Source organism: Lytechinus variegatus, chromosome 13, assembly GCF_018143015.1.
Source record: "Lytechinus variegatus isolate NC3 chromosome 13, Lvar_3.0, whole genome shotgun sequence".
NCBI lineage: Eukaryota > Metazoa > Echinodermata > Echinoidea > Temnopleuroida > Toxopneustidae > Lytechinus > Lytechinus variegatus.
In genome coordinates, this window is record NC_054752.1 from 4,142,090 (window position 1) to 4,158,679 (window position 16,590).

Below are 16,590 nucleotides of genomic sequence, written 5' to 3' on the forward strand. Positions count from 1 at the left end.
TTTGAGGTAAAAAATAACTATGTCCCATTTCAACTTGTTGGATTTGATGTGATCCGTCTTGTTTAGCAAAATTTGAGATTTTGGAAAAAAATGTTGGCTTCATTTTTGATGTTTGAATTTGAACAATTAAGAAATATATTGACACTGATTTACAGGTTGATTATCAAATTTTCAAAGCACTTTCTATAGAAATGCACTTCAGGTTGCTAAATGTGATAGTTGAATGAAAACTTTGTGTAATTTTGTTGTAGCAATATTAAGGGGTACCAATGTTTGAACTCTATACCCTGACTCTCATTTGACCTTGTTTAATGCATGGGAAACTATACATTTTAGAAAATGAAACAAGTCATGGAATGCATTTCTGACCTCAAATTTGACCAAGAGTGTCAATTTTTAGTTAAAATTATGAAAGAAGTCACTTTTAAAAGAAAAGTGTTTTTTATTCTTAAATTCATAAAAAAATCAGTCAAATTTAGTGAAAATCATCTCAAGAGAAAGTTTTAATATCCTCCACTTTTCAAAACTGATCCTAGAACTATCTCTTTGGATGATTATAATTTTTTTTTTATTTTTTTTTTAGCTTTTCTAAAATATTTTGAGCCAAAACAGTAGTTTTTTTCATGATTTCCTTTCTATTCTGCTTTTTTGGTTAAATTTGAGGTCAAAAATAATTACATGTCCCATTTCAGCTTGTTGGATTTGATGTGATCAGTCATGTTAATCAAAATTTGAGATTTTTAAAGAAATGTTAGCTTCGTTTTTGATGTTTAAATTTGAACTTGAAACTTGTTTGAAAAATTAAGAAATACATTGACACTGAAATACAGGTTGATTATGAAATTTTCATATATGGGTGACAGGTACAATTTCAAGAATTACAAGAAATGCACTTCAGGTTGCTCATTGTGAAACCATAATAACTTTCTCAATTTAATTCTCAATCGCTAACATGGATTTTTTATTTTATGGGATTTTTTGCCATTGACTTGCAATGTTATTAAACAGTTTGATGTGATCAGTCATGTTAATCAAAATTTGAGATTTTTAAAGAAATGTTGGCTTCGTTTTTGATGTTTAAATTTGAACAATTAAGAAAAATATTAACACTGATTTACAGGTTGATTATCAAATTTTTAAAGCACTTTCTATAAAAATGCACTTCAGGTAGCTAAATGTGATAGTTGAATGAAAACTTTGTGTAATTTTGTTGTAGCATATTAAGGGGGTACCAATGTTTGAACTCTATACCCTGACTCTCCTTTGACCTTGTTTAATGTATGGGAAACTATACATTTTAGAAAATGAAACAAGTCATGGAATGCATTTCTGATCTCAAATTTGACCAAGAGTGTCAATTTTTAGTTAAAATTATGAAAGAAGTCACTTTAAAAAGAAAAATGTTTTTTATTCTTAAATTCATAAAAATCAGTCAAATTTAGTGAAAATCATCTCAAGAGAAAGTTTTAATATCCTCTACTTTTCAAAACTGATCCAGAACTATCCCTTTGGGTGATTATAATAATTTTTTTTTTTTTTTTTTTTTTTTAGCTTTTCTAAAATATTTTGAGCCAAAACAGTAGTTTTTTTTTTCATGATTTCCTTTCCATTCTGCTTTTTTGGTTAAATTTGAGGTCAAAAATAATTACATGTTCCATTTCAGCTTGTTGGATTTGATGTTGTCAGTCATGTTAATCAAAATTTGAGATTTTTAAAGAAATGTTGGCTTCATTTTTGATGTTTAAATTTGAACTTGAAACTTGTTTGAAAAATTAAGAAATACATTGACACTGAAATACAGGTTGATTATGAAATTTTCATATATGGGTGACAGGTACAATTTCAAGAATTACAAGAAATGCACTTCAGGTTGCTCATTGTGAAACCATAATAACTTTCTCAATTTAATTCTCAATCGCTAACATGGATTTTTTATTTTATGTTTTTTTGTCATTGACTTGCAATGTTATTAAACAGTTTATGAATGAGCAATTATTTAACTTTCTCAATTTAATTCTCAATCGCTAACATGGAATTGTTATTTTATGTATTTTTGTCATTGACTTCCAATGTTATTAAACAGTTTATGAATGAACAATTATTTCACTTGTTTCTTATTTTCAGTTTCGTGTATCTTATCATACCACACATCGTACAGCATATTTGTATGACTAATTTGTTCAGCAAGCCAAACGAGTTTTAAACTTAGTTGAGCCTGCCGAACTAACCAAGATTAGTAGAAAGAGACATCGTTTTTACGATCCTATAGCGCTAGTAGGGCAGGTTTAAAATTGGTAAAGCCCCTGCCGTACGAATAGTTTCATTGGTAAAGCAAATTAGTTCGGCATGTCCAACCAATTTATTGCATCGCTAAGCATGCCTTACAAACTACTAATTAGTAGAACTAGACATTGTTTTTACGAACTTTTGCTTAGTAGAACTTACGAAATAATGTTTTCAGTGTAGATGAATAATACAAGAGCAAAGCGCAAGCTGAGATGCTTGGAAAAAATGGCATGAACATAAATTATCCATTTTAATGAATCTTTGATATTTCTCTTTTCTACACTCTAAAAAAATCAGTAAAAAGTGACTAGTTAATAGGGTCAGCTGGGTGCAACTGTTATTCTAGTTATATTTGACAATTTTCTGGTCATATTTTAGTAGAACAAAGTTATTTCTGACTAGAATATATGTCAGAAATGTGAATATCAGTGATTGCCATATCGGTTGCTCCCAGCTGGCTGGTCTAGTCAATTTGACTGATTTGTTCTAAGAGTGTAGTCTCTTTTAAATTTCAGTTAACATTTTGTTTGTAAGTTCTCTACTAATTTCATACCATGAACCTGAATAAAGAAGACTTACAAAAATGAAGTGATATTAAATAGGATAGAAAAAATAAAAACCCAGGGCATTTGGTGACGAGGAGGGGTAATTTTTTTTAATGTGTATAGAAACATGAACATGTTTTTCTATTTCATCCTGAATTTTTGTTTCTTTCTCTCTCCATATCAGTCTTTTTATCAGTTTCCCAAAAGGAATGGGTTCATTTAATCAGTCAGTTGCAATATTAGAAAAGACAAATACAATAGTCATAATGCACATATGAGATAACCATCAATACAATACGATAACCATTATCATTACTATCATTATTGTAAAAATAAAAAGAACGCTATCGAGATATACTGACCCTAAAGTAGCGTCAAACAAAAATTGCAGGTGTTAACAAACCCCTCCCTCATCTTTATTAATTTTTCCTCGAAAATTTACAATGAATATTAATTGGCCTTCGTCATTTTGTTGAACTTGAAGATCTGTCGCAAAAAATGTTTGATCTTATACTACATGTTGATAATTTATAACATCTTAAATAATGACAAAAAACTGTTATAAAACAAAAGAATGAAGATCGATACTTGCCCTTATACGGGATGAAAAAAAAAACAGTCGCCCTTTCAAATTAAGCGACGAATTTATACAGCGCGACTGTCTTCAACACATTGTTTAATCGCATTGAATTAAGCACGGGGGTGGTTCTAGACTGAAAGTCTAATTCATTATTTTTTTCCGGAGGGTGATATAACTTGTGATATAATCGACGGAAATATCCTCAATTAAGTAAGCATGCTAACTATTATGCTTATATAGGCCAAGCACTGCTTATTATTTTCTTAAGGGTAATTGTGAAGATTATTTTCATTCTTTTTTATTTGAAATATTGAAATAGTACATCGTAGGCTATCCAGTGATGAAAATATTATTTCGAAACTCCAAGTTAAACTGAATATATCATCAAATTACAGAGGTCATAAAAATAAATAATCGTAAAAATACCCTGTGGAAAGCGGCCGTTTGTTTTAATTTTAAGCACGATATATTTATTTATGTCACGATTTATGTCGCGATTTATGACATAAAGCTTTATGCAACAGATTTATGTCAATATTTGTGTTTATGTCATGATTTATGCTATATGACATAAATCGTGATATAAATCATGACATAAATCAATACATAGTTTTTTTTATGCAACAGGACCCAGGCCTTAATTTCGAAAGTATATAGGGAATTATTCGTCCTCGGTTTTAATGGAAAAATTACTATTTTCGCCCCTCCGGAAGAATAGTACTACTAGTCCAACTTAGGCATGTTAGGACCAACAATTCCCGCTATTTACTCAAAGCCTGGTATATTTGTATACTATATAGCAATTATTGATTAAAGTAGCATAGTAGTCGTCGGGTGGTGGCAGTAGTACTATAGTAGTAGTAGTAGTAGTAGTAGTAGTAGTAGTGGTGGTAGTAATAGTAGTAGTAGTATTAGCAGTAGTAGTAGTAATAGTAGAAGTAGTAGTAGTAGTAGTATAAGTAGTTGTTGTAGTAGTAATAGTACCAGTAGCAGGAGCAGCAGCAGCAGCAGTAGTAGTAGTAGTAGTAGTAGTAGAAGTAGTAGGAGGGCAATAAGAATTGGTAGTAGTGTTATTATTATTACTATTATTATTATTATTATTATTGTTATTATTATTAGTAGTATAGAAGTAGTAGTACACTCTAAAAATTCGAATGTTAAATCAACATTTAAAAGGTTGGAGGAGTGACAACTTTTTCCAACCTTGTATAACCTTGTATAACCTTGTATAAAGCTAAATTCAACATTTTAAGTGTTGGGTAGAACCATTTAAAGAACCATTTAAGTGGTAAATGCAACATTTACAACATGTTGCCACTCCTCCAACCTTTCAAATGTTAAGTTAACATTTCTTGTTTTTAGAGTGAAGTAGTAGTGGTAGTAGAAGAAGAAGAAGAAGTAGTAGTAGTAGCAGTAGTAGAAGAAGTAATAGTAATAATAATATAGTTAGTGTTATTGGTATTACACTGGAATTTTGCAGTGCAGCTGTAAAAATAGTTGTAGTAAGAGTAAGAAAATAATCTGTTATTAGCACTATATTGTAATTATGATAATAATTTATGCTCGTATTTAAGTTTTTTTTCCTGCAGGTATCAAATTAGTGACCATTCTTTATACATTTCTAGTTCATGAACATGCTTCTTTAAAGAACTCCATATATGTGCGTACTCGCTGCAGGTTTTTTATTGGAGAAAAAAAAGTTGTCGCATTTTCTTATTCGATTCGTTATCCTATTGTCCTATCTTTGACCGTGTTTACTGAATTTATTGTTAAAAAAACATCCCTTTACAACGAATCTTCATTCTTCACTCATTACACAAAACATTAAATACAAATTATCAGAAAAGTCATTTTACTACAATTTGTGAAGATGATGCATGATCTGTAGTCTAATTATAAGCTCAGCCAAATAAATTTATTCGATTCATTCAAAAAGTTCACACTAGCATTATCGTTTCCACTATGATTTGCCACGTTCTACCTACAATAAATAAGAGCATCGAATTTTCAATTTTCCATACATTACAAGAATTAGTCAAATATTCGGTATATGATTTATTTTAATGACTTTAGTTTATTTAGTAATGCAATTTTATAGTTTTATCAGTTTTAACAGAGCTCTACTCTAGTGAGTATAATCCTGTAGTTTAATTTCTATTATGTCCTAAAATATCTTTACAGAATATGCACCGAGAAAATAAAAGTTTGATACTAAAAGAGAAAACAGAGGACATTATAAAACGAGAAATACCACCCTACTTCATGGAAAACAATATCTCGAATATAATGACAGATAAGGACGTATGGAAGTATAAAATAGGGGAAAAGGAAAGAATTGGAAATTAGATTTGGCTCAAATGAATCAGACGAAATATACAAAGTATGTTAAAATTGATTTAAGAAAAAAAAGAGACAAAGAAAAAAAAATGATCCTCTTCCTTTTCTGTTAGGGAAGTTATCCACCCGGCAACCCCCTACATTTCGTTTGATAAGATTAAACCTTTATTGTCCTCTTTAATCACAATCAATAAACTTGTCCGAAATTTGATTGAGATTAATTTTGAATGTACAAGACAAATGGAATTCTGATGCAAATCCAATATTTCCAATGAAAAATGAAATAATGTTGTGCTGAACTTCACTTATGAATGATCATTTAATTTTTTTTGTTTTATTTAATCAATGCATGAATCTTAAAAACAAAAGTAGGCCTATTGTTTTTATGATAGACACGGACAGATTCATCATATATTTAAGAAGGCCGCAATCTATTTTCATACATTTCACGATAGAATGGCATTGAATGGTCAACACATTCGATGACGTCATTGGTGAGTTGATCACGTGGTACGGGCCCAGATTCACGGGGCGCCACAAAACTTGTGCTGCTTAAAGCTGTGGCATACAGCTGCTGGCCCACAGCTTGAGACATATTCTCTAATGGTGTCACAAAGTTCGTTGGGAATTCTTGACTGGGGGTCCATTGTAGAAGGTCATCGCTGTATGGAAATCCAACATCATTACAGAAAGCCCTCAAAATATTCCGAGGTTCGGAGGCGAGGTCGAAAGCGTCAATGATGATTGGGTTAGGTTCGATGTGCTCTCTGACGTACTTCCAAAGTTCGTGCTGCTTCTCGTACCAACTCTTTGGGCGTGTCGATGCGACATCATCACGAATGATGTCAAACTCGCGCTCATCTGCGGCATGCTTCGGGTGGTGGCTCTCTGGGATCGATGGCGCCGCGGCCAGAATGCTCTTCCGGTAAGATGCGAAAACTCTCGAAGGTTCCCGAGTTAGAAACACATGTCTGAAGCCTCGGGGAAGATATTCTTGAGCATAGGTGTAAGCCATATCTTTACAGACAACATACCTGCTTGACGCATTCTCTAAATCTTGCTTGATGTCGAGGAACCTGAAAATAAAGAAACGAGAGCTATATCATGTATGTGTTAATTATAATGTATATAGGCTCAGACTCTCTATCTCATTTTCTCTTTATTTCTCTCCCACTCAATTTTCTCCTTAATCTCTAAAACTGAAATTTCAATCTCTTAATGGTTAGGATTGTAAATTTTCCATTTGTATTGTACATATATATATGCCTGTATTTTGTTTTGTTCTATCACGCTAAAAACTAAAATGTTAAATTTTAACATTTACTAAGTGTTGGATTCAGTAAGTGTTATTTTACACTTTTAAGTGTTAGAAAATGTGACCAGTCGTGGGTCCGGACGTCTTGAAACGATCGAATAACACATTCGTAAATGGTATTTCAACATTACCATGAATGGTAAATCATAGTGCATTCTGATTCGACCGTAGGTTGATAAAAAGTGCGATGCGCGGTCGAAATCCTAGCTCGGCTCGAGGACGAGGTTATCGTGTGCCGCATGACTTTTTCAATCGCCTTTAATCATCGATTTTAATGGTAAGTATCCCCTCTTACTTGAAACAGTTTTATATTTTCATCAAAGTCTTGTTTATTATTACGTGTTTGTTCCGAAAGTCTAGGGAGGGGGGTTTAGATACGTACCGGACATGCATGTTGTCTGGGCCTTACTTAGTGTGCGGTACATGATGTGCATGTACTGTCAGTAGCACTAGCAGGTGGGTGTTTCATAAAGCTGTTCGTAAGTTAAGAGCGACTTTAAGAACGACTGGTGATCCTTTCTTGTGGTAAATGGTATATACATTGGCGATGGTTAAGCGCATAAGAAAGGAAAATGACTCATTCTTTCTGGCAAACAAATGGCAATCTGGTTGCTATTCACAGCAGAAATTTTGCCCTCTGAATTCTTCGTATTGTGCATATTTTTGCAGGGTGCGCAGCTTAAGGACCTGCACAGCTTTACTTTAGTTTAGGACCCCCAATATATGCAAAGTGAATGGGGGATCCTGGGGCTATGTAATGGGAAATATCCTTAATCTATGTTTATTTATTACTTATTGGTTTGATGCCAATTCGTCCAATTACCAACTCGTCTACTATCATTTGGTCTAGTGTCAGTTCGTCCACTATATCCACACGGTCTAATTGCCATTCGACAACTTACCATTTCATCTGGGCTAATTGGTCCATTATACCAGTTGGTCTAACTCTAATTGGACTCTTGTTAATCAGACAAAATGAATGAAAGGAAAATGGGTACCAACTGGTCATAGATAACCTGGTGATTAAACAAAGTGATTATTAGACCAAATGGTTGTTAAACGAAATGTTGAACAAAATGGCATTAGACTAAATGAAGGTACTAGATCATGCGATGGGTGGACGATTTGGCAGTAGATGAATTGGTAATTTAACGAAAAATATGCATAAAAAGGCTTGCAACAGCATGAAAATTGATTTATCTAGATCTAGGTGATAAAGGTGCTTTTAAAGGAACTGGTATGATATCAAATGAGATATTGTATAATCCCAAAATGAAGAAGTTACACAGAATTCTCTCATTCATTTAGATCATTAATTATATAAATTTATGCAAAATTCTTCATAAATACTGTAAATGCTACTTCTCTATTTTGCAGCTGATTTTGATCTTGTATGTTTTATTTGAAATGGCTTGTTTGGGCCTACCAAACTTCTAGTTCTACACAGAATTCTCAAATTCATTAGATATGCAAATTTCTGGAAATTTATTAAAGATTGACAAAGATGCTAATTCAGATTTTTATCCTGTTCTATCTAAATTCTAATAGGGCTTGGTGGGGGGGGGGGGGGCATCCAAACTTCTACACAGATTCAAACACATATGCAAATTTATGAAAGATTATTCACAGTTCATAAACAATGCTGCTTCTACATTGATTGGATATGCAAATTTAATCAAATTTATTGAATATTCACAAAAAATCTACTTCTACGTTATGCTGTTTTATCTAAATTCTAATAGAGCTTATTTTAATGGGGGCATCCAAACAGATTTCTCAAATTCAGTACAAGTAGATGTACAAATCTACGACACATTCAAAGTGCACGAGAACTTCGAACGAAAAATGCTACTTCTACATTCCTTAGCAGATTTTTATTCTGTTTTATCGAATAGGGCTGGGGGGGGGGGAGCTTCCAAACTTCTACACAGAATTATCAAATTCACTAGATATGCAAATTTATTTAAGATTCACAAAAATGCTACTTCTACATTTCTTTTTTTTTATTCTGTTTGTTTTATCTAAATTCTAATACATGTACTAGGGCTTGGTGTGGCCATCCAAATGCTGAAGTACCAGCTTAACAAGGTGAGCCTTTGATCATGTTCTTGCATAGGGAGCTACATATGAGACATGAATTTGAAATGTTTTTGTGTCATATGATATTTTATGGTGTTTGTAAACTCTTTTCTCGCTTACATGTACATCATGCCATGCTTTGTTTGATGGCCCTGGACTGATTTTGTCTTGTAAACAAGGAGGATGCCCAACGAGGGAACGTCAGTGGTGGGTAAGAAGTGGCTTCCACTAGCAGCTCCCATGAGATCAATTCTGACAGCATAACAAAATGGATCTTCAAAGGTATGTGCCCTACCATCAAAGTGTTGCCAAAACTGACAAGTGTCTACTTTTCTTGAAATTATGATTGGATCATGTGGGGGATTTGTCACTAGTTAATAAACCCTTGTACTGGAGTTAAAGCATAAGACCTAGTCCAATGGAGAGAAGGCGATTCACAGAACACACACAAACACATAAAGGGTGAGAGCTTGGAACAACCTCCCCTATCCTCTAAAAGACCACAATAAATAAAGCTAGGCCATGTTATGAATTTTAAAAGAGTAGACTAATGCTGTTTTTTGCATTCACTACGTTGTACATCTTGTGGTCTTCAGGATGCAATTTACCTTTAAAGATGTGCTTAGGCGCAATTTTTGACAAAATCGTTCAAGTGAAGTTTTTGATAAAATTTCTATACGTTCAAAATTGCGACACAAGCTGAAATTTGTTTATCAGGTTCAAAATATAAGCATTTTGCTATGCAAAACTGGGTAAATCCTGGTTTTACATTTCTAGGTTTGCTTTACTTTGTCTTAATATTTCTATGTTTGCTGTATTTTGTCTTGTATTTCTTTCCAGTGCTTCAATGTGAAGGATATTATCCAAAGGCATCCCCGTGGGAAAGAAATAGTATAACACAAACTCGACGATAACGACAGAAACCAGATGCCTTCTGACAACTATTGTGTTTGCGGAAATGGTCAAGATTTTCACCTAGTAAGTAGCTCCAATTTGCACATTTAAAACAAATTCCCCTACCCCTTTCTCATTATTATGATAATGCACTATCAAAATATTATTCCATTGCAATGTGACATGTTATGACATCTACATGTATGTTACTGTGCAAAAAGTTCTTCTCAAAGCAGTGAAAAGTTCAGAATGTACATATATTTTGTTTGATGTTTAGATTCCTTAAAATAATGAAAAGGTATGCCTACAAAGTATTGAATAGCTCATTGAAACTCTTCAATCTGTTAGCATTTAGTTGTTCATTTCTTTTTCTTTATATCCCCCTATCATTTTGCAAGGCGAGATAGCACTGTTCTCATTCATCATGGCAATATACATGGTTCCAGCTCAAACAGCAAGAAGGAAGAGTTCACTGGCAGACTCCATGGGATACTTTTTGGTGACTAGACCAGTAAGTTTACATTGAATTGATAAATCAAAAAGGTTTTATAAACAATATTGAAATCTAATGGAAAATTTACATTTAAGCACCTTTTTAGCTCACCTGAGCTGAAGGCTCGAGTGAGCTATTGCGATTCTTGTCTGTCGTCATTATGTTTCTTTTACATTTTCATCTTCTCTACAACTGGTTGGTCATGTGGCCGGGGGGGGGGGCAGGGATTGGGCTCCCAAGGGAAAAAAATATCCTCCAGCCCCAGAAGCATTACAGTCAAGATATGTTTTGTGTAGATACATTATAGATAAAGAATATGTGACAATACCTAGGTAAACCACCTTGGGGAATGGGCCCATAAAGATGAATGAAGTTTGGAGGGGGGGGGGGGGGGGGGGGCGGGGGTAAATTCCATTTTCATCTTCTTCAGAACCAGTGTGCAGATTGTACCCCAAAGTGGTGAGAATCATTCTTATGGTATGGGACCCAGTCTTTTGAAAGGACCATGTACCCCCAAGGGAAAAAGGGAGAGAAATAATTCTGTTTTATTATGACAGTTGAGCCATATTTTATTGTTGAAGAATAACTATGTAGGATGGCCCCCTTAGGTTCCTACAAAAGGGGGGGGGGGGTTACATTTCTATATTCTTCAGAAACAATGGGCAGATTTAAACTAAACTTTCTAGGAATCGTCATTAACAGGAGAAGGATCCAAAGTTACTTGTATGTTGGGGGAAGGGGGGGGGGTTCCTAGCAATTATTGGAGTCCCCCAGTGACGTACGCCACATTCTTGAAAATGAATGCTGTAGAGGGGATTAAAAAGAATATGTTTACATGTACCTGTCTCCCTAAAGACAACATCAATCAATAAATTTCATAAATAAAAACAAAATTGATAACAGATTTGGTGCCATCATAAGCCTGAAAATTTGAATAGGGTCTTCCAAATATAATAGCAAAGTGATGGGGAAATAATGTTTATTTTCCCCCTATTTTTGTGTGCCAGTGATAGGTGAAGATGCTTTGTTCGGAAATGAATTGTAAAGTAGAGGTATGCAGCAGTTTCGGATGAAGGGGCGGGGTCTTTTTCTTTTCCTCCTGCAAAAATTGAAATGTGTGTAATACAGAAATGCATCTCGATTTCTGATTTTGGCATTTTCTAGGAGCTCTTGCCTTTCACATTTGACTAATTGCTTTTTGTCTCCATTTATATTACCTGTATTATCCCCCTTTAGATCAGTACAAGTGTGGAATCCCACCTGGCTGAAGAGATGAATGACAAGAAGCGGAGACAACCATACCTTTTGGGCATAGGAGATCACAACAACTCATCTCAGTTTTTCATTGTTGTGGATGATCTAGCTATCCCCTGCGAAGGTGACATCACAGAGGCTGTTGACAAACTGTTTAAGGTCCAATTCTTGTTCAACATCCACTATGCAGATGAAGTCTATGGATTTTTTCTGGGGATTTTTTGCATTCATACAGAACTTTGTTTACGGCATAAGTGGACAAGAAGCAGTTCCAGCCCATGCCAGAGAAATGATGGCAAGCATCACTGCCTTGGAAGTGACTGCAAACAAATGACTGACTTCAGTATTGCCTGTCCTCAACGAGCATAATTAACTCAAAAGGGTGTGGAGGTCACATGGTAGGATCAAAGATCATTTGTATTCATGAAGTGCTGGCTGATATTTTTTTTTCTGTTCCCACTTGGAACATTCTTCCCTGCTTAAGTTGATAGAGGATGTTCACTTTTTAAATGTACACAATTCCATAATCAATGGAAGATCACTGTTGAATAAATTTGGGTTTATTCATCCTCGAATATTCCAGGATATTCTCATATTTTTTAAAAGAAAAAAATCTTGGTCAGTAATGTATATGTTAAATAAATTTACCTTGAACACATCTCTTACAGTGCATATATATAAAAAAATTAACCCTTTTGAAAATAATTTTCACAATCACATTTCAAAATATGGAGATGATTTTTTTTTAATGGCTTTTGGTACTCTATAGTCTCTTCTATCAAATGCTGCTTGAGCGAGCGGTGACCATTTTTGTCCAGAGTGTCAAAAAGTGCTTTGTGCCAAAATTGAAAGAAAAGGAAAAATTAATTCAGCAGTCTGATTAGGATTCATACTCAAATCACTTGCTCTTTTGCATACATTTATGATCATTTCAGAAATGGATAACTTTCCTAACCTTGGAAGAATGGGGGGGGGGGTGTTTAATTGAAATGATAACTTCATTTTAGGGGAGGGTGTCCCACTTCTGACAAAGCCCGATCCGGGAATAGGTGTTCACGACTGCATTGTGCAATTATCCTGGTGTTTCGGTATTCAGAAGGGTGGTGAAGTTTGATTTCTAATAGGTATCTTAGATTTGGAGGTAATCTGTGATAGCAGTGATAAATGTTCTTGCTATCGTTGGGGGGGGGGGGGCCCACTTCAATTTTCCATATTTCTGATCCCACAGTTCATAGCCAGGGAATAGATCACAACTGCATTGTGCGACCCTAGGTCTCTCTTGAAGTATGATTTCATTCATGATAGTACCCACCAATAAATAGACAATGTCAAGCTGATAATATAAATCAAATTAATTGAACTTACTACTTTTTTTTCTTGGTATGTACATACCTTCTTTAACAACCAAGCAGTAATCAGGGATATTTCATAAACATGAAGATGTTATAGTGTTTTAGCAAACAGTGTCCTAGACACCATGGAGTAAGGATCTTTATTTCACTCATATTTTCATTACAAAATATTCACTATTGCAGTAATCAAGGGCAGGTAATGATAGATTAGATGATGTACATGCCCAAGTAATTGTGTCTTCATCTTTTAGTGTACATATTTGAATAAAGATATAGCAAAAAGCAGTCATCATACATTCTTCCGTCTATTCACTAAAATGGGTGGAAAGGCTAAAGCTGTAACAACAAGTTGTGAAATACTTTGGGTTTTTTGGGGTTGTTAAATACTTTCTTTTTTAGCTTATTTGACCCTATACATATATAGCATGGCTATTTTTGAATTGTTTAGGCAGGGATTGGCTGCTAATGGTCTCAAAAGATGCATAGACTTAAAAAGCCATGAAACATAGCGAGAGCTTGTTGAGGTTAAGGGCTACAGCCCCCCTCCCGGCCGGAGAGGGTTGAGTGGCAAAATGACATACCAGACGGGAGATAAATACACTCAATCGGTAGCATGGGTAAAAAGTTAACAGTGTTAGAGTTTTGGAGAAAGTATCTGAATGTTAATCATATTTATAAGGATATTTTCAACTGTTAGATTACTCTGCAATTTTGAAATGTAATGTGTTCAATTAACAGTGTTGAATGCATTTAATGTGATGGCAGTTACTAAATTTGTTATCTGTTAGATTAATGTGCAATTTTGAAATTTAATGTGTTCAATTAACAGTGTTGAATGCATTTAATGTGATGGCAGATACTAAATTTGTTATCTGTTAAATCACTCTGCAAGTTAATTATCTTCAATTAACAGTGTTTGAATGCATTTATATGATGGCAGTTAAGAAAGTTTTTTCAGGTGAAATGTATTGATCCTTACTTGAGTAGTATTTGTGTTGACATGTAATGGAGCATGTTCCCAGCTTTTCTGGTAATTGTTTGGACCTGAATGGTTTGAAGGCAATATATTGTATTATGGCAATCCATTGTATTATGGTATAAAGATCTTTGGCTCAATGTAAGAAAACTCTTTCAGGGCATCAGCTCATCAAGGAAATCCCAGTGGCAAAATGACAGATAGACCAGGGCCCCGTTGCATAAAAATATGGTATCTCTCAAAACTATCGTAACTACCATCAATTATTTTTTAATTTGATTGGCTATGGTTGCTATGGTAGTTAAGATAGTTTGCAGAGATACCATATTTTTATGTAACAGGGTTCAGAAAGGAAACAAATATACTTTACACTCAATCAGTGGTATTGGTCAAAGGTTAACATGAATGTTAGTGGAATTTGTATAGTTTTCATGGTTTTGGTAAAGAAAACTTTAAAAATAGAACTTGGTCTACATTTGATAGGCTACTATATCCAAAGTATTTCGGAACAATTTTCATTTATACTTTGAACCGAAGTTAGATAACAATGCATACACTATATAGATTTGTTCAGAGGCCCTCTAAACAAGATGCAGAAACGGTATATAATAATTATTTGTAAAGACTGAAACACAAGTTAACAGTGATTTATTACAAAAACTGAGTTTGAATACATTTGGAATCAGACGTAAATAACTCCAATTGTTTTTATAAACTTGTAAATGGTATATTCAGTTTTAGAAATAATCCTCATCTATTTATAATACAATTTTCCTTTCACAGTTTTTATGTTTATATTGTGTGTAATTATGTTTATGTCATACATTTTTATATTGTTATCCAGGAAGCAAACCTGTATGGGTTAAAAAAAAAACCTTTTTAGCTTTTCCAGAGACATGTATATATTTTACTTGTCTAGAATAATTCAAATCAATTGTTTTATAATATTGTACATAATATGCTGTATTATTTGGACATCTATTACAGATTCAATTGTTAAATTGTTCCTCATTTGACTATGTATGTGAATTGCTTACAAATTAAAATATAATTCAGTGATAATACAGTCTAGTTGATCTATGCAAGTTAATTGTTTCTGTGTTATCAAACTGATTTTGCAATAAAGAAAATGAATTACAATTGCCTTGGTGCATTTAGGTTACTTCATTATTTCTCAATCATTCCAGTTGTGCATGTTTCAAGTTTAATTATTCCATTATAGCCAAAGGTTTCTTCATTTTAGTCAGATGTATTGTCAAGTTTGCATTTTGAAAGTGTTTGATTTTTGCCTTTTGTACGATTTCCCATCCCAAGTATAAAAAGTCTCCTATCAACCCTTGCAAAAGGCAAATCACAATTCAAATATGTAATTTCATCAAATTGCACATGTTAATACACCATTCTGAAAATTTCAGAAATGGAGGTCACCATGTGATAAATGCACACCAAAGCAACCCTTGGCAAGGTAAATGACACTTGTGGGAATGTTATTTTAACATATTAAAAATCATTTTTCAACATTTTCCAAATGTTATATTCAAGACTTTAAAGTGTTAGACTTGTAACATTTTCCAAAATGGTAAATTAACATTCAGTTAAAAACGCATGAAAGCAACCTTTCCGAATAGTAAATTACATTTTTAGAATGTTGTTTCAACATTTTACAAATTGTATTTACACATTTTCCTAATGTTACATCTAACACTTTAAAAATGTTAGATTCGTAACATTTTTGGAAATGTTGAATTAACATTTAAAAGGTTGTCACTCCTCCAACCTTTGCTAAATGTTAAATCTAACACTTAAAATGTTGGATTTAACATTTCAGTTTTTAGAGTGATGTAATACAGGTCCCCACAAGTACAACGGTCTTTGCATTCTGATGGGGCTACCCTTTCTAAATAAATAAATAAATAAATCTGTACATCAGTGACCAAAGCAAATTCAAAAGGTATTGATTTCGAATATATTCTCAAATCCATTGTGGTTCGAAAAAATTAGTTAAAATTTCAAGTATCGCCCCTTGAAGAGATCAGAGTTTATTGAAAACAGATAAACTATATATACGGTACAGACCGAAAAGATCTCAGAGGCGACCTTATTGGAAGTCGGAGCTCGTGAACACTAGCTTAGAAGAAAAAGAAAAGATCTAGGAAACGTACGATGCTCTCCTTTGGATTATTTTCCTGCCAATTGACATTGCATTGAAAAGCTCACTCATCTGGTCGTAATCCTTTTCATTTCCTTCTAACTGGGATGGGAGCCTACGACCCACTATCGACTTGAACATATTAGATGCCGCATCGGCGTGAGAAAACAGTTCGAAATAGACCTCCGTCTCGTCGATGACACTCAGGCATTTGGTTAGTACTGTGGACAATGATCGCGGCACGCACCACAAACTAACTTTAACTTGCTTTTCATCCATCGTAGTATACAAGATGAAAATATATTTTCCCTTGAAGATTAATGTCAACGC

At 33.8% G+C, this 16,590-nt stretch overlaps 1 protein-coding gene and 1 long non-coding RNA gene across 7 annotated transcripts; one reads left to right on the forward strand and one right to left on the reverse strand.

Annotated features, from left to right (window-relative positions):
* Positions 1-5,539: 5,539 nt before the first annotated feature.
* LOC121426231 lies at positions 5,540-16,590 on the reverse strand. Its single transcript, XM_041622454.1, has 2 exons — positions 16,274-16,590; positions 5,540-6,824 (listed from the first exon to the last, which is right to left on the reverse strand). Exons 1-2 carry the CDS (start codon positions 16,537-16,539, stop codon positions 6,164-6,166), a joined length of 927 nt encoding a protein of 308 aa, XP_041478388.1. The 5' UTR covers positions 16,540-16,590; the 3' UTR covers positions 5,540-6,163.
* Positions 7,244-12,768, forward strand: LOC121426232. Of its 6 annotated transcripts, none has more exons than XR_005971580.1 (6): positions 7,244-7,340; positions 9,108-9,151; positions 9,322-9,424; positions 9,983-10,120; positions 10,435-10,547; positions 11,766-12,768. It is a non-coding gene; the product is annotated as an uncharacterized LOC121426232 (long non-coding RNA). The 6 variants fall into 6 exon arrangements; XR_005971581.1 differs by having other exon boundaries at positions 9,325-9,424; XR_005971579.1 differs by having other exon boundaries at positions 9,108-9,424.